The sequence below is a fragment of the Pygoscelis adeliae genome, unplaced genomic scaffold, assembly GCF_000699105.1.
Source record: "Pygoscelis adeliae isolate BGI_AS28 unplaced genomic scaffold, ASM69910v1 Scaffold30, whole genome shotgun sequence".
Lineage (NCBI taxonomy): Eukaryota > Metazoa > Chordata > Aves > Sphenisciformes > Spheniscidae > Pygoscelis > Pygoscelis adeliae.
Genome location: NW_008823915.1, coordinates 1738179 through 1756612, shown reverse-complemented (window position 1 = coordinate 1756612; position 18434 = coordinate 1738179). Strand labels below are relative to the sequence as shown.

Here is an 18434-nt window from a genome sequence, read left to right as displayed (position 1 = left end):
GTGTGGCTTCTTCTTCAAGTAGTCTCTTCTGGCTTAAAGACCTTCTTGAGTTACAGCTATTGTGTATAAACTGCATGTGGCCTACTCTTCCCTAGTAAGTTCTGTTTCTGCCATTCCTGACTGCTATGTGCAAGTCTTTGTTTTAAGGAAAAAAAGTCTTGTTGCTCTACTTTAGACTTTGCTGTAATACATTTATTTTATTAGTCTACCCAGTACAGCATGGACCATTTCTCAGGGATGCATAACTGGTACGCCTGCTCACATGCTCGGCCAACGTACTGCAATGTGTGTCGGGAGGCATTATCTGGAGTCACATCACATGGGCTCTCATGTGAAGGTCAGCATGCTTTCTTGTCTCCTGTTTTGGGAGCATCATCTTCATAGCTCAGTGCCATGTTCCAGAGATAATTTAAGAGGAATGTTGTTAACAGCCTGCAAAAAGATGTAGAAAAATGCTGCATAATAAACTTGAGAGAGCTACAGGCTATGTATGAGACTGGAGGTCTTTTCTGAACCTGATGCTGAAACCCTTTGCTGCTGAATCCCTTTGGCTTCATAGAGAATTTTCCTGCAGAAGTCAAGATCAGGATCTTGGCGTTTTGTAGGAGGATAATAGATGTGATGATGTTTTCATGCTGGTTTTAGCGTTGGACCTGATAGTAATATAGCTGATTTTTTTTTTTCCCCCAAATACTGCCATTCCTTATTAAAATCATGCTTCTGAAGTGAACAGGTACATACTTCCGAGGTATCAGATAGAATATTCATAAGAATACTCCTGTTCATAACAATAATCATATTTGTAAGAAAATCCTTGTTAAGTGTTTGAGTGCCAGGAGGTTATTCTTTTTCAGCTTTGGCATAGCAGACATGCCTGGCTGCACACAGCTCATACTTCTAGCATGAATGAGGTTACACCCACACTGTGTAAAAGGATGCAGGAGTGTATGACTGTGTAAATCATGTCACATTTAACAAGGTGATAACTAAGCTTTGTACAAGCAACTGGGAAAGGCAAGAATTAATAGCTAGCTCATCTTACTCAGTACGCTTCAAGCTGATAGTTTTGGCAGTGCTACCAAGGGTAGTGTGTGCCCATGCTTTCTTCTGGAGCCAAATATGGTCACTCGGGAAAGCTTTTGCACAGACTGCCACATTACATGTTCTGAGGCAGGATTAATATATTATTCTCTTCCTCTCTAGTGTGCAAGTTTAAAGCCCACAAGCGGTGTGCTGTGCGGGCAACCAATAATTGCAAGTGGACAACTCTGGCCTCTATCGGGAAGGATATCATTGAGGATGAAGATGGGGTAGGTGTTAGTCTTAACTCTTGTAGCCTTATCTTGATGTGGAAGCACTGGCATGTGTTATACAGCTTTCTTCACTGTACAGAGAGATTCTGCCTTTATGTGTTAGCTATGTGGGAAAGGCCTTTACTGTCAGAGCACAAGATTCTGTGTGAAAAGTCCAACCAGGGTAGCGAGGACTCCTTAATAGGAAGAGACTCCTGCTATGGACTGGGGGAGTTGAGGTTAAATAATTGGAGGCATGGGGAACTTGGTCTGAGTTTTGGCAAAAGAAAGATAAATGAGTGGTTGCAACAGTACCTTAGCATATGCAAGTCAGTGTTTCCTGGGTAGCCTGGGGCGAGTCACCTGGTCTCTTTGTGCTTGAGCGTGATGTAAAATGCCAAAAGAGGTCCTCAGGTTTTTCTAGAAATTGCCTTTACTGTCCTTAAACAGTGCATATAAAGACTTGCCTCTTTGTATGTCTCAGTGCCACAGTGCATCCTGCGCCCTTGAGTTGCACTCTGGAAAGTCCATATTGCTTCTCTCCCTCTGTACCATTTGCAGATCTCGATGCCACATCAGTGGCTGGAAGGAAACCTGCCCGTGAGTGCCAAATGCACTGTGTGTGATAAAACCTGTGGCAGTGTCCTACGTTTGCAAGACTGGCGCTGCCTTTGGTGCAAAGCCATGGTGAGTTGAACATGATCATTTCAGTAGAAGGATAGTCTTTGATCAGCTCTTTGGTTTGTTCTTTTAATGATATTTACTTAAAATGAAATCTCTAGCCGTGCTGTCAGTATTTGCCATGAAGGACTTTATTGTTCTTTCTCCAGATGATAAACAGCCTGCAAGAGATAGAAATTTAAATTTGTGCTGAAAAGTATCACTGTGATGCATAAAAGTAAGACCTGAAATAAGTATGTGGCTTCTCTACAAGCTCATTTTCTTTTGATAGTGAGCTTTCATAGAAGAATCTAATTGCACTAGATATGAATCAATGCCTCAGGTATGGGAGGTGTTGGATTTTAAGGAGCCGTTATTTGTAATTTCTACAAGTTGAAAAGGTACAACAAAAAAGATGATAAAGAATACTAAGCTATTTTAATAATAGCAATTTCCCTTCCCATTGCAATAGGTTTCTCTTGCCTAACCACTGCAGTGATGCAGATCTTGCATCAGCTGTCTATAGGATTAATAAAAGAAGTATCACAAAATATGTGTTTATAATGTGTGGGGTGGGGGCTCAAACCCGAAGCAAACCCTCTATCTTGCAGTCTTTGTGTACCAGAAATGACTGAAGTGCCCTACTCTACTTTATATTTCCTTTTTTGGGTGGCTTTATTAATCCCTTCTTTTCTTACCTCTTATGTCTTCCTGCTTTGTTTTTTGCTTTCTTGTTTTCTTGAATTACCTGCTTTTTCTTTTGTTGCTACTTTTGATCTCTCAACTGAGGCTAGGATTTTGAAAGCAGAATGCCTGAAGGCCCTTAAAGCCACATAATCTGTTACCTGGTCCTCTCAGCTCTCAAAGTGCTAGTCTCATAAATTCAAATGGCAGAAAAAGTACATACTAATGAAAAGAGGAGAATTAGTAGAAGACTGATTAGATCATTCTTAAAATAACTTTATCAATTACATTTCCCTGGATACTCCCCCTCTTCCTTTCTTACTCTTCCTTTCCAACCCCTTGTTGGGTGGCTTTACGAGTTATACCACAGTACCCAAAGAGTCTGAATGAATGTTTTTTTATTGGTGTTTTCAGGTACACACAGCATGTAAAGAGTTGTTGCCAAACAAGTGCCCTCTTGGGCTGTGCAAAGTATCTGTCATTCCTCCTACTGCTCTTAACAGCATTGATTCAGATGGTAAGTATTGCTAGTAAGTAGTGCCTTCTTTCTCTTCCTCTCAGTTGCAGTCCCTTCAGCTAATGCTATTAATGCCAGACTCTGTCAACTGAAAATTCTGGTTTTTGGTGTTGCTGAAATTCCAAACTGGAAGATATTGCTGCAGTATGGCAGTGAACTGTTTGCTTTGCTTTTGCATTCAGTTTATTACCCTGTAACATCAGTATTTGCTGAGCTGCAGCTGTTAAAATTTATTGAGAACTATATTGCAGAAGCAGTTTGGGAAGGTTGGGGAAGCTGAATATTTTGGCATACTGCTAGGAGATAAGTGTGACATTTGGCAGCATGAGGTGTGGTTCGTGCTGGATTCAGGGCTGGGCGCATTTGGCGTTTACCCAGTGAGTGCCATAAGCACAAGGAAAGTATTAGCTTCTTCATAGTGCTGCTGGGGTGTGGGGTGTTGTTTTTTTTTTCTCACTCCATGTCCATGGGCACCTTCACGTCTCTTCGCTCTTCCTCCCTTTCCCTTCCTTTTTCCCCGACAGGTTTCTGGAAAGCTACTTGTCCCCCTTCTTGCACAAGCCCTTTGTTGGTCTTCGTCAACTCAAAAAGTGGAGACAACCAAGGCGTAAAATTTCTACGAAGATTCAAACAGCTACTGAATCCAGCCCAGGTCTTTGACCTCATGAATGGAGGACCTCATCTTGGGTAAGCAGATATTCTATGGAAGCACACATCCTTGTAAATACCAGAAAAGTACGAGTGATTTATTTGATTATAAGCTCATCCTCAAATATAACAAGGAACCTATTCCTTAGAGAAGACTGAACACATATGAAGTTTGGAGGGATTTTCCCCTCTCCTTGTTTAGTGTTATTGATCAGCTAAAACCAAAAATGTTGTTGAAAAAGGTTATTATTTCCATTCATCAGTAACAGCAGGACAGCTTGAGGGGGTTTGGAGGAATTCCAGAAACACTCCCCTGGAAGAAGACCAAGCGTGGAAAGCTTGAATCCAGAAGAAAACTTGTCAGCAAACAGACTTGTAACAGGCATCCTGATGTACTGTTAACGAGAGTTAACTTGAGTTAAATCGGGTGAACAGATAAATGTCATAGATAGCAAATGAATATTGTCAAAATGAGATTTATCCAGAAATAACTTACCTGGGAAGTATGTGAAACTTCCATCCCTTAAAGATTTTATGGTGATATTGGGAAAACATCTCTTATGAATGCTTTTGGTAAAGTTGGTTCTGCCCTGGGATCTAGATGACATCTCAGACTTGTTTACCAGATTACACTAGAATATCTGTGGATAAAAAAAAAGTAAGTGCCGTGGAATAAATTCCTTTAGTCTATTTCTGAAACTCTGTTTAAAAAAAAAAATTGGTCTCTAGTTTGCTCCCTCCAAATGTTTCTCTGTTGCATCGGATTTGAGTAACTTTTGTCATGAATGGGTGGTGCTTATAATAAAAGCCAACACAAGGTGCATTTCCTTAAATTTTTCTAAATGTGACTCAAAGTCTATGACTCAGACCTGTAGATGCAGGGAGCTAAATCTTGGAGTGTCCACTCCTGGATGAGTGACCATTAGGTTCTGCTTTCCTGAGAATTGTTGTGGTTTCTTGCCATAGTGCATTGTAAAATACCGGCCTTTAAAACTGCAGCATGCTGTCCAGATTATGTGTGTGGCTGATAAATAATTTATAGAAAACTTTTAACATTAAATAGTTTTCTTCTTCCCCTCCCCAGTTGGACTGACTGTAGAGAGGAATTTTGCTTATAAGCAGCAGAGAAGGGAAGGGAGGAAATCAATTAATTTCTCAAGCTGTGGTGCACACTTCTAAAACAGCTGCTCTTGTTTGCTTTCTTAAAAAGGAAATGGTGGTACAGGGTAGAGGCTGCTTCTTAATAATTTAAATATTCTCAACTGGTGCCAGTTAAACTGTACCATAAGATGTCATTTCTGATAGACATTTTTCATGTGTCAACAGTGCTGAAGGAAATAAGGATTTTTATGTGCTGCAGTAAAACCTGTTTAGGTAATAATAAAAAAAATAAATATATACAAAACTAAAATAAAAACAGGCAGTAGTTCTGGAAGAGGTTCAGTAAGGAGCATAGCTTCAAACAGCTTAAGGAGAGTTGTTTTTAATATTCTGAAAATGGTGAATGGAGAAATTCACACTTGTCTTGCTGGTGAGTTGTTTGCCTGCCTGCAGGACAGACAAGGCACCAGAGCATTGATTTATGTTGCTTTCCCAGAAGAAGGACTAAAGCTTGTGAGGCTTTACATCCTCTTACAGTTGTCTGCTTACTGAATGACTGTATAAAGTTCCCACTCTTCAAGCTTTGCTTTAATTCGTGTGGCCTTGAGTGCGAAGGCAGTGTCATCAGAGCACTCCAAACAGTGACAAATAACTAGTGTTAGGCTGAACACAGCAAATCTGCAAAAAGGAATTAATTCAATGGATAATGAGCTATCACATGCTTGTTTCCTCTTCTGTTCAGACAAAAGTGCCCTGCTTTAGTAGAGGAGTATGTCTGGGACATATTTCTGTAGTGAATAGCCATTGTAAATTGCTTAGCTGAATTTATAATTCCTTCCTCATAATCATTTTCATTCATCTGTAATCTGATAGTGGCCTGTATTCACTGCGAAATCAGAGCCTACTTTAAGCAAATCTGCCATGTTTATTACCTAGATTGGAACTGTTTATCATTTCTTTCTATAACAGCTGACTGTTCTTCTCTCTCGCTTTTTTCTTTCCCTTCTCCATAGTTTACGCTTATTCCAGAAATTTGACACTTTCCGGATTCTAGTTTGCGGTGGGGACGGAAGTGTTGGCTGGGTTCTCTCCGAAATTGATAGCCTCAATCTTCACAAGCAGGTACCTGCCCAACAAGTTTGGTTGGATGAAGGAATGAAGGAATAACAGCAGCATGGGTTGAAGAGGACTTTCTTTGATCATACAGATGTAGTTTGCCCCAAGACTGAAGCCACTGAAAGCTTACCACAGCAGTGTTCTTGCAGTAGTTTTCTGCAAGAAGCAGTACCAGACTAATTCATTATTCCTATCTCCATTGCTCCGCCACAAATCCCTCTTACAAGATCCAGCTTTTGGAGTAGCTCTGAGTTACTCCTGCTCCATTGCCAGCAGAGACTTATACTCAGAAAGGGCTGCAGTTAGGAAACTGGGAGTTCCACAAGGGTAGTGCTCCTCATCTATTCCCTTTAATTTTCGTGGTGTTGTTTCTGAGTCCTGGGATAGACAGAAACTTCATTGGAGTAGAGGTATCATACGTTGTTTAATTTGTTTCCATTTTGTCTTGGAGATGTCTGTGCTCATTTTACAGAAAAAGCAATAGCACCACCTGATGGTTAAATAAATACATCTGTAGAAGGGGTTACTTTTAGTAAGGTGCTCCTCGAGATGGTAGCTGTAATACACTCCTCTCTCAATTAACAGCTTAAAAGCAGAGGAAATTTTTCCTTACTTGCACGCTCTTCTGGCTGTTTTCCCCATCGAATTACTTTCTCCTCCCCCTGGGAATACCTGTTTCTCAATGACTGGTCTGTATAAGGAATCAGTCATGTTACTTGTGGCTGTTTGTGGCTTGTGTTTTCCCATTTGAATATCAGGTTTTGTTTCCTTTTCTCTAATGCAGTGCCAGCTGGGAGTGCTGCCCTTGGGAACAGGGAATGACCTTGCCCGTGTGTTAGGCTGGGGGTCTGCTTGTGATGATGATACCCAGCTCCCGCAGATCCTGGAGAAGCTGGAGAGGGCCAGTACCAAAATGCTGGACAGGTGAGTAACCATCACTAGCATCCTCCCCTGCTCAAGAGTTGTGTGAAAATACCGTTCCAGGAGAACTGGGCAGTTCTTGGTTCTCTGCCCAGCTGCTGGACTTCTTACTAATGCCAGTTAACATTTTTTCTTTGATAATCCTCTGTCACCCTTTAGCAACAAAAGGTAGTCTGGCTTTCTACGTCACTGCTGCAGAATAGTAATGAGTGAAATTGTCTCATGTCCAGTGTCCTCTCTTGTGTTCCAGAGTTCTCATCAATTGAATTTGACAGCCTTACAGTCATGATTTATTTTTTTAAGCTATTTTTTTGCTTGGTAAATTTGAACCAATTTATCTTGAGTTTGGCTTAGAAATGAAAGCTGAATGCAGAAACGGACATCTTTACCCCTAGTATTGATAACGCCTATATATCTTTGTATATTTAAAAATGCTTCTTGTCTTTAGAGTTGCATCTTGGCATCTGTTACGTTGAATCAAGTAATGCCCATAGAGTTTCTGTGAGAGAGGGAAGAAGTACAGAGAAGGTCGGTCCTTGTGCTGTAGGATACTTGTTCATAGTATCATCCCTTCCTCTTCCCCCAGTTCAGCCCCTCTGCAGTTCCATTGCAACCCTGTGGCTTCTTTACATCAGTCATGCCCCTGCCAAAGTGCAGTTTGTTCTGCTTGAGGTTCTAACCTGTTATGTCCTTTGGATAAAGGAGGAAATCATCTGCCTTGTAGTGACAGCTATGATGTCTCCTTTTCAACAGGTGGAGCATCATGGTGTATGAAACCAAACTCCCTCGCCAGGCCTCTACTTCCACAGTCACTGAAGATTTCAGTGAGGATTCTGAGGTACTGCATGAGATGCAGAGGGCAGGGGACTGGGAGCAATGGCCTCAGAACAGACAAGATAGGAGGCAGTGGTTGAATTCAAATAGAGCAGGCCTGAGCTATGACTTGGGTGAAGCAGGAGCTACAAAGATCCTGGGTCTTTAAGTCAATGAAGTATTACGGAGAAGGATGGAGGTTGGGTTACCCGCGTCAACAACCATAATGGGGAATGGGAGGAAAATGCTTTGGAACAGGACTGAGAGGAAATGATCGGCTTTTATATGCTGTTGTTGAAATTGTGGAAAGCTGCATAGCAATCATAAGAACTGTAAAAACCCAGTTTTAGATCCATAGTTAATCAGAGACTCCAAGAACTGCACTGCTGATGATATCTGGGTTCAGAATTAGTTTCTACATCAGAATCAGATCTTCAGTGGGTAAATGAGCCCTGGACCACAGAACTTTTCCAGGGCAAAAAGAACCTGTAAAATGATAGGTACTCGCTGGGGATCCAGGGTTACACTGGATTGCAATGTTGGGAAGCAGCACCCCAGTGGCTTGTTTCTGACTGTCACCAGGTGCAGAAGATTCTCTTCTATGAAGACTCTGTGGCAGCTCATTTGTCCAAAATTTTGACTTCTGACCAACACTCGGTGGTCATCTCCTCAGCCAAGTGAGTACTTACAGGACAACTGCTCTAAGTGAAAGTTGCACCGTGAAAATCCTGAGACAATCCTTGCATGACTTTGTTTTCACTACCTTCTTTGTCTAGGGTGCTTTGTGAGACAGTGAAGGATTTTGTGTTTGTGGCAAAAAAAGGAAAAGCCTATGAGAAGGCAACAGAAAGCTCAGAGGAATCAGAGGTCATGGCCAGGAAGGTAAAATTGGAAAAATTGTTTGGGTTTCTACTTCTGAAGTGGAAAACTGCTCTGTTTTCAGAGAACTAGGACAGCAGCAGTTCAGCAAGCACTAAAAGAATGAGCTACCGAGCCTACTGTTAGTTCTACTCAACTGTTCTTCGCCTTGTAGTGCTCTGTCCTGAAGGAGAAGCTGGACTCATTGCTGAAGACACTGAATGATGAATCTCAAGCATCTTCATCTCTGCCAAACCCTCCTCCAACCATTGCAGAGGAAACCGAAGATGGTGATGGGTCAGGCAGTGCTTGTGATTCTTCTAGTGACCGATCAGTAGGCTCGTCGTGTACTGCACGGCCCCAGATATTTCGCCCCCGAGAACAGCTTATGTTGAGAGCCAACAGCTTGAAAAAAGCCATTCGTCAGATAATAGAGCATGCGGAAAAAGGTAACCTGTTAGGAGTCCTTCTTGTGACTTGTTACAGGCTCTTGAGAAGTATAAATTTCCTTTATTCCAGAGAGGAGTAGGGTTCTTTATTAAAAACAGCTTTCCTTAGCTAGAGAAGCTATTCAGTAAGCCTGACTATTTAGTTTCAGTATCATCTCTGCCAAGCCCACCTGTTTGAAACATTGCTTGGTAAATGAGCCTGAAGTTCAAGGTATGTTCTCTCCCACAGGGCTGGTTTAGGAAGTTACTACCCTCCCACACTCTGTTCATTTGTGTTTCCTGTCTGTCCCCACCCATACCACAATTGTGTCAGCGTAACTGTTTGTGTGGCCTTGCTGTAAAACAGATCTGAAAATACTTGGGAAGAAAGTATTTTAAGTATTTTAACTTGGATTGTTTCAGAAATCTCTTTATAGTACAGCCCAGCAAAACAGGGCAGTGGTACAACTGCAAGAGAGGGCAGGAACTTCTTAAACTAGCTTTGTCACTGAGAAAATGTTATAATACTGCACCTTGATGCAAATCAATTCTGTTCTGATATAACTTCCTGGACAGGTGACCCTCTTCTCCACATCTTGACCCTTATCTCTCTCCAGCCACTCACACCCATAGCTCAAAGTTTCATTTCCTTTGAAAGGCGTCAGTCTCCCAGATGTTAGTCATAAACTCAGTGGTTTAACTTAGACCAAAGGAAGTACTTAACAGCTTATTACTGGAGATAAAAGCATTGAAGTTGCAGATGTGATGTCCATGCACACCTAAATGTGCATTATTGAACAACTATGTAGTCAGTTACAGATCATTGCAATGTTGCTTGGATTTCCAGCACTGCAATATTGCATACAACCTATCCTGAAGGCAAAGTTATACCAGATGATGGAAGTTGAGCAGCCTGCTTCTGGTGAAGTAGAGGTCTTGACCTCACTGCTGCCCCACTTTGCTGCTGCTTACCTTATGCCAATTTGCTGTTTTTTGGAGTTCTTTCGAAGCCCAACCAATTTGCTTAAACCAGCAAGAAGAGTTTATATTTCTGCCGGGCTAGTGGGTTGGATTGCCTTGTGGGTAGTTTTGATGAACTCCAGTCAGCACAAGGGGAGGAGAAGAGACTGAAAGAAGGGAGGCTCGAGCCCCTGCAGAGGCAGTGAGCTGGTAGATCAGCTCAGGGCTGTTCACAGAGCTGTGCCCTGTGAGGGGCTGCTGGGGAGGAAGGCCTATTGATTACATGCAAAGGAAGTTTTGATTTCTTTAGGCAACATGCTAGCATTTAATTCTTACCAGCTCTTGGGCAAACTCCAGTTACGTTTCAAATGTATTTGTTCAACTTCTCCAAACTGGTTTTCTTCTTCCAAAGTATGTAATCTAATTCTTTCCTTTGTTTGTACTGTTTTTTACCAACTGCTGTTTTCTTCCTCCTGATTATATGTGTCTAAGTGCCCTTTTCAAGTGGCTTATCCTATTGCCCCAGTACAGATTAAGCAAACAGAAAATTCATTAAATTTATCATTTAACGTCCATCTGGTTAGAATTTCTGGCAACATCTAAATGCAGATAAATGGAAGCCCATCACCTCTAGCACAGTTTGCATCTCAGGAAGCCTGAGTACCTGTAGCATTAAAGGTGGACACTTCTATTTAGAGCCTCACTGTTAAAGAGCTCAGCAAAGAAAACAGGAGGCTAAGCCAGCCCAGTTCCAAAAGCTCTCCAGAGCAGAGCTTAGTTGAGACAAATGATATAGGAAAGCTTTTTGTTATTCCTTTTCTTTCCTTTAAGGAATCAGGGTCTTTAGTGTCCCATCCTATTGTTATTTACATCAGTGGGAGGTGTTCCTTGCTAGACAAGCTGTGAGGCACTCACCTACTTTCTCTCTCCTTACAGCTGTAGATGAGCAGAATGCCCAGACCCAGGAGCAAGAGGGCTTTCTCCTTAGTCTCTCAGCCTCTGAAGAGGGCAAGGAGCTGAGGAACGAGGATAAAATCTCCCTGCAATCATCACACAGCAGCAGCTATGGAGTGTCCAAAGGGAGGAGCCAGCGGAAAGGTATTGTTCCGGGGCTGCCACCATGCAGATCTTGCCTGCGAATTACGATTCTGTTAGTTGTAAAAAGTGAGGGAGGTGTTATGTATATTACCTTCCAAGTTCTGTTTTTCTGTAATTTGTGAATGATTGCTCTTCAGATGCCAGGCCTTGCTTGTTTCTATGCTCTAGCTTGTGCATCATACACCCCACTTTTCGCTACGTCTCTGATGGCTGGTCCATGATCTTAGCATATGGAGCCTAGGATTCAGAAATTTTCTTGCACCTTAGCCAGTAATCTGGGTTCTCTTGGCTTTCAGTGCTTGGACAAGGACGGTCTTGAGCATTTTTCATGTCATCTACCTGATAACATTTCCCTGTAAGCCCCTGCCATCCTTTGCAGATGACAGAGAACGGAAGCCAGTTTGCTTTAATAACTCTGTTATGTGAGTAATTTGTTAGAGATCCCTGATCACTGCAAATATATTTGGAACTTACCTGAGTATTTATTGGGAGCCAAATACCCTGTCTGTTGTGCTGCTGCCACCAGCTTTTCCTCATCTCCATTTCTAATATTTGCATGTGGCATTTTGGTACCTCCAGCCTGTGAGGTTTTCTGGCTGCACATATGCCACATCTCTGTCTCTTAATGGCTGGTTCTGTCAACTCTTTGTTTTATGGTGGCTAGAGTGTTTTGCTGTTGAGTGATTCCTAGCACAATCTTGCTGCTTGGGCTGTGCTGCTGTGTGCTGGTCTGAATCACAGCGTTATGTTTGTCAATAGCCATGTTTGTGTTGTGTTTTACAGCATCCAAGTCTCCTTGCGAAAGACTAATAAACAAAGGAAGCTTGTCACTGGGCAGCTCTGCATCTCTTCCTCCCCAGACAGGAAACCGGGACAACTTGCCAATGCTGAACACAAAAATCCTCTACCCAAGTAAGTGTAACACCCACGACTTCTCATTGAGACAGCCAACTGGAGTATGGGTGACAGCAGCACAGGTTGCAGACTCCACATGAAAACATGAAATTGTCCTGCCTGATGTCCTTTTGTGCAGTGTCCACTTGGAGAGAAATCCTTTTTTGGATAACTTTCCACTAGGGCTGAAAAGTGGAGACTTGGAGGGAGCTGTAATAGTTTCCAGTTTGTAGCTGAGACCTAGACACAGATTTTTATTAACACTGTGCAGCGGCAGAATTTAGATGCCAATTACAAGGAGATACTGAGCTCAAAGTAACCTTGAGAAGGCTGGTAGGATGCTGCTGAGAGAGGTTTCTGAAGAGTGGCAGCCATAGACTGGGAGCAGCATGCCTTTCATGTGAAGGCTGAAGTCACTGGAGGTGCATAGACCCAGCAGAATTCCCACCTCCCACATCTTGTGTAGCAACTTCTGCCCATCACCATTGTGCTGTCCTTCCACCTCTTCCCCCAAATTACTTGTTCAAATTGTTTCTTCTGGAAGCAGGTAATTTCCTTTCTCTCTGACAAAGCTACTGTTTGTGGGTTGCCAGCTAATGATTTAAGAAGCAGGAGGCAGTAATTCTTGAGCAACTTGGAGAATAACTTCAGTCCTACTCCTCTCTCTCGCTCATTGAAGCAAGGATGTTGCATGTCTCACCCTGGAACAAAAAAGCTACTGCAGTGAATACACTCCGATTTCCCATTTCCATCTGTCTGTACAACTGTGCTGCTGGCCTTAGGTGATACCCTGCCCATCAAAAACCCCGCAGGCAGCCCCAGAAACCCTTCTTCTTATTGAGAGAGCTAAGCCTTCTGGAGTCAAAGAAAGCACTGTTGCTATTTGCTTTTCACAGTGAATGACAAGTTAACATATTCTGCCCTGTCATCTTGTCTCCAAGATTGAAGTTACCTGTTTTCTGATTATTATTAATCACACTCTTCCCTGTGGTCAATTTTCCTACAGATATCCGTGCTGGCATGTCTGGTTCTTTGCCTGGGAGCTCTGTCATCAGCCGATTGTTGATCCATGCTGATCCCTTTAACTCTGAGCCTGAAAATCTGTGAGTATGCCCAGGAGGTTGAAGGGAGGGAGTGGGCGTTTCCAAATGGACCTCAGCAGAGAAATAGATTAGTTTATAGAGCTAAATAATGGACTGCAGCAGCCCAGAGTTATGTAAATGAATTCATATGCTGGGTGCCAGTGTATGTAGTTATACATGCAGTGACACATCTGACTCACGGTGGAAGATTTTTAGGTTTTAGGTGAGAATGAAATCTACATCGGTCTTCTCCCTACACTCAGAGATGACTCTGGCTTCCAGTTAGTAGACAGTAACCTGTGGGGGAATCACTACCCTTACAGCATGGAGGCCCGAGAAAGGTCACGGGCAGGCCACAACAGGGGAGGCAGTTGGGAAATGTGATGTGAAGACTTTCTCAGGCTATTTCTGCTAAACCGTTTAACAGTGAAAATCCAATGATACAGACTTTAAGGTTTTTTCATGGGGTTCAGTGCCCCTGAGATGGGTAGCTGACACTTTCGAGCACATTTGTCAGGCTCTCTGTAGGTAATGCCTAATGTGTGTGTGTGTGTGTGTGTGTATTTAAAAAAGCAATTAGCATTGTTAATGTGATCACACCAGTGACCAGCAACATAATCTTTTGTAAATGAAGTGTAGGCTTCTGAGTATGTTTCTGTGGCAAGGGGAGAATTCCTCTGCAAATCTTGTGGCTGTGAAGTCTTATGGACAGAGGCTGCAGGCCAGGGACCTCCACTCAATAGCCACTTCTATGGTATTCCTTGTGGGTTTTAGGCAGTTCCCAGCAGTGCTTATCAGAGCACCTTGGCATACAGCCCCCTTGTTCTTCACCTTTTTATGCAAGAGAATTATGAGGTGGCCAGAGGGGGCACATGAGATGTATACCAAATGGTACGTGGACTTAGAAATGGGAGTTTTGTTCTTTTGTTTGGCAGTGAATGTTACACAGAGAAGTGTGTCATGAATAATTACTTTGGAATTGGACTGGATGCAAAGATTTCTTTGGACTTCAACAACAAGCGTGATGAGCACCCAGAGAAATGCAGGTGGGTTTGACTTTGGCCGACCTTTGGCTGCTGCCAGAAGTGACTGAAACCACTTAATGTATCTGTGTGGTTTTGAAGCCAACTGTGCACAAGTGTGCTGAACAGGTATATTGTTAATCTTGTCTGCTTAATCCTCCTTCAAGGCTTGAAATCATGATGGAGGAGATTAGCTACTAATTTATTACTGATTCATTATGCTGTTGTGGCTAGTATAAGATCTTTGAGTAGCTATGTCGGTGTGAATTTAGTGCATTGGTTCTATTTACTTCATGATCTCACTCAAGATTTTTCTCCTGGGCTTGCTATTTAGCTATAAGAGAATCACATCTCAGCTCTAAATGTTATGGAGGGCTTGATCCTAACTTAATACAAACACAGGTTTTGGCCTTTTGAATACCTGGGCAACTACGGGATGCTTTGTGTAGCCTGGGATTGGTACATTTGCTATACTTGACCTAATACTGGAAAACGCTGTTAATGTCCTGGTGTACAAGACTGACAAGTTCTGTGCCAGGGGAATCTGTGTATGTTTCTGGTAATGTGTGTTACGCAGTCATCCTCAGTTCGTACCTGACATTTATTTAAAGGAGGGTAGTTTCCTAGCACAAGCAATGACCATTTTGAGCACTTGACCCTTTTGGAAGCAAGGCACCTTTGTGTTTTAGGACATAGGAGGTACCATTTCAATGGGGGGGGGGGTTTCCAAGTGAAAAGGTATGCTTATGCTAACTTTCTCTCTTTTGATTTGCCCCCTTAGAAGTCGTACTAAAAACATGATGTGGTATGGAGTATTGGGGACCAAGGAGCTGCTACACAGAACATATAAAAACCTGGAGCAGAAAGTCTTGCTGGAGGTGAGTAATTAGCATGCCCTTCTGTTGCTAAAACTAGGATGCCTAATTGCACCTCTTTCAGACCCTTTGACTTTGGCGTGGTGGTTCTGCTTGGTGATGTTAGGGTGTTTCCCTTGCCTGCCTGATACAATGTACTTGCTGTATCTCACCCTGAGCTAGCTAAAAGTGGCTTTTCCTGATTCTGGAAGATAACTTGTATTCTCAGCCTGTAAAGGAAATGTCATCCTGCTGGAAAGTATTAGCTGTCCCCAGCTCAGTATTCAGCATAGATAAAATTGTTATGTTATATGTGGTATCTCATGTGAACACATCATTTTAGATAGCAGGTGCAGTGGAAACTCTTAATTTAACTACACTATAATATGCATCAAACTGGAAAAGAAATATTCTTGTATGTGTCATGTACAGCATAAACAGGTAGCTTGCAGGAGGACACCCTCATCACAGCAGACTGTGTAGGTGTTTCAGCAGTTTTATTCCCCTTTCTGGAGGAATAAAGCAAGAGGCTTTGCCAAGCCTCTCAGGTGTGCCCTATTCTTCTTTGGGGAAAAGAAGCAACAGTATCTCTAAAATCCATGTCTGCCAGAGGAGAAGTGGTTCATGAGACATGAATGGATATGTTCTACTCTGCTATGCCAAGAATAAACTGGAAGAAACCTGAATTAATTTATTACTAAGCTGTGCAGGCTGTTTTCTGTTCTTAGAGCATGTGCTCTGGCAGGAGGGGCTGTCTACTGCTGTGCTGAGAGTAACGTTACCTTCTTTTCTGGGCAGTGTGATGGGAGGCCAATCCCTTTGCCCAGTCTCCAGGGAATCGCCGTACTTAACATTCCCAGCTATGCAGGAGGCACCAACTTCTGGGGGGGAACCAAGGAAGATGATGTGAGTATTCTCTAAGGCAATCCAGGAAGTGTTTTACTTACTGTTGCTTTTGAAGTCATAGCCCCTGAGAATAGTGCTTGGAAGAAAAGGGCAAGGGGCCTGTCTGCATGTACTTTCTCTGTGAAGTGGATACGATACTGAAATCCAATCTTCAGCAGCTTTGCACCCAAGCAGTCTGTAGTGATTCAGAAAAAAACAAACAGATGCTGTCCTGCGCATTTGGACTTCCAGGAAGTGCTTTAGATTGACCTTCTCTGCTCAGACTGCCTGAGAAGTAAAGCCTTGAAGGCAAAGGGAGTTAGATCCAGTCAGAAACATGGTATTATTTGAGATGAAAAAGTGCCTCCTCTCATAAGAATAATTATTGCCTTGTGGCCTACAGCCTTTGTGTTTGAATTATACTTTAGCTGCCATTGGAAGCACAGGGGGAGTATCGAGGCTCCTTTTTCTCCCTCCTAGCTCACTGCAAATGTTCACCTTCTAGCCTCATTAATTTTATACAGATTAAAAAGCACAATTGAAAGCCGACCCCCAAATCTTCACCAACAGGGGGTAAAGGAAACCTCTCCAACAGAGCTGTATGTCAACTGAATTCTCTCTCCCTTGTATCTGGCTAGACATTTACAGCCCCCTCCTTTGATGACAAGATTTTGGAGGTGGTAGCAGTGTTTGGTAGCATGCAGATGGCAGTGTCACGAGTGATAAACCTACAGCATCACCGGATTGCACAGGTATTAGTAGCTTTTGTGAGCTCTTCTTGCCTCCCTCATCTCCAGTCTGTGATGTTTATGCCAATTTCAGTCATTAAGCCCTCCTTTGTGCTCTCCCTTGTCCATGGAAAGAGCAGCCACCAGGGCTGAAAATTAGCATGTCCAGGGGCAATTTGGGCATGGAATTGTTTGCTAGTGTTCATTGTGGTAGGACTTAGACCAGCAATTCAAATACAGATTTGTAGTCCAAAGACAAAGCAAATGGTCCCTGCCGCACAAGGGTGAGGTGTGCCCTGCCACCCAGGCACAATGTGCGTCTAATAGCACCAAAGCTACAGTACCTGGGGAAGTGCTTTGGAAAGAAAGAGAATATCTCACGCTTTTGGAAAACCAACATTTTAGAGCTTCTCTGATGCAATTACTTCTTGCAGTGTCGGACGGTGAAGATAGCAATCCTGGGAGAGGAGGGAGTTCCTGTGCAAGTGGATGGAGAAGCCTGGATCCAGCCTCCAGGTTACATTTGGATTGTTCATAAGAACAGAGCACAGACCCTCACTCGAGACAGGGTAAGAGCAGCCTTGCATATACTATATAGTACACACGTTTCAATGTCACGTACTCCTGGAGAGCATGGCAATGGCCACACATGAAAGCATATGTTTATGAATGCAAGAAGCATATTTTGCTACACACCATAAAACTTTTTGGAAAGAACATGATTAAACTTGCATTCACCACTTGGGAAATCACATAAATAAGGTTGTTTATGCAAGCTTATTTTGCTTCCTTTTCTAGGTGCCTTGTGACAGCATTTCTTAACACACTTGCATGCTGTTTTTCCCACAGGATGCCTGCCTCACTGGGTGCTGCAGATTTAGATTCAGCTGTTCAATATTTTAATTTCTCATTATTGTTCAATATGTGGGTTATACCTTGTTGACGAAGTAAAGCAGTGTCTTATGCCTTGTTCAGCAGTGTGTGTCTGTCTCATCTCATAATTTTCAAATACATCTGATGAGTACCAGCACGTAAGGAAGCATTCTTGCTGTTTTACTCTATTACTGAATGGTGGTAAGCCAAAGGAAAGGATAAAGGCCTTGCTGTGGCACAAACAGGCTTTATGGTTCCTCCCAATTCTGTAACTGTCCATGCATGAACAGTTTGGTTGATAGCAGCTCTCAATACTTTCCAGCATAATGCCCCTTTACCCAGCTTCCAGAGCAAATTGAAGTCTTCTGCAAAAGACTCACCTGCTGAATAACAAGAAAAGAGAGAACAACCAAGAGGAAAAAGGGAAAGCAGCCTCATACAGGCCTTAGGCACATTACCTGACAGGAAGTTACAAGTATGATGGTATGAAAAGAAAGCAAAGGTGGGCGTACAAAGCCCCTGTCATGATAGGACAGGGCAATATCCAGGACCCCTTGAGCTGGGAGAGAACAGTGGGTATTGATCACAGAATCATAGAATGGTTTGGATTGGAAGGGGCCTTTAAAGGTCATCTAGTCCAACCCCCTTGCAATGAGCAGGGACATCTTCAGCTAGATCAGGTTGCTCAGAGCCCCATCCAGTCTGACCTTGAATGTTTCCAGGGATGGGGCATCTACAACCTCTCTGGGCAACCTGTGCCAGTGTTTCACCACCCTCAGCATAAAAAATTTCTTCCTTCTATCTAGTCTGAATCTACCCTCTTTTAGTTTAAAACCATACCCCTTGTCCTATCACCCCTTGATGCGAATGTTGTGGAGAGGAGGAGACAGGAATAGTGTGCACAGTCTTTCCTGGAGGGTAAGAGAGCTTCTGCAGTGTCACATTGAGACTTGGAGCGGGAGTGACTGAAGGAGATAGCACAGAGAACAAGGAGGAACAG

The 18434-nt window shown here is 42.8% G+C and overlaps 1 protein-coding gene across 1 annotated transcript in view; it reads left to right on the top strand.

Annotated features, from left to right (window-relative positions):
* DGKD (diacylglycerol kinase, delta 130kDa) overlaps window positions 1-18434 on the top strand; it is a 48357-nt gene that overhangs the window by 19282 nt on the left and 10641 nt on the right. Inside the window, exons 4-22 of the mRNA XM_009319064.1 lie at window positions 205-337; window positions 1204-1310; window positions 1854-1979; window positions 3051-3153; window positions 3678-3840; window positions 5916-6024; window positions 6803-6942; window positions 7693-7777; window positions 8335-8429; window positions 8529-8634; window positions 8786-9059; window positions 10935-11096; window positions 11880-12008; window positions 12997-13093; window positions 14008-14118; window positions 14876-14972; window positions 15747-15854; window positions 16472-16585; window positions 16996-17130. Of these exons, the coding sequence (XP_009317339.1) occupies window positions 205-337; window positions 1204-1310; window positions 1854-1979; window positions 3051-3153; window positions 3678-3840; window positions 5916-6024; window positions 6803-6942; window positions 7693-7777; window positions 8335-8429; window positions 8529-8634; window positions 8786-9059; window positions 10935-11096; window positions 11880-12008; window positions 12997-13093; window positions 14008-14118; window positions 14876-14972; window positions 15747-15854; window positions 16472-16585; window positions 16996-17130 (2394 nt within the window). The remainder of the gene's footprint in view (window positions 1-204; window positions 338-1203; window positions 1311-1853; window positions 1980-3050; window positions 3154-3677; window positions 3841-5915; window positions 6025-6802; window positions 6943-7692; window positions 7778-8334; window positions 8430-8528; window positions 8635-8785; window positions 9060-10934; window positions 11097-11879; window positions 12009-12996; window positions 13094-14007; window positions 14119-14875; window positions 14973-15746; window positions 15855-16471; window positions 16586-16995; window positions 17131-18434) is intronic.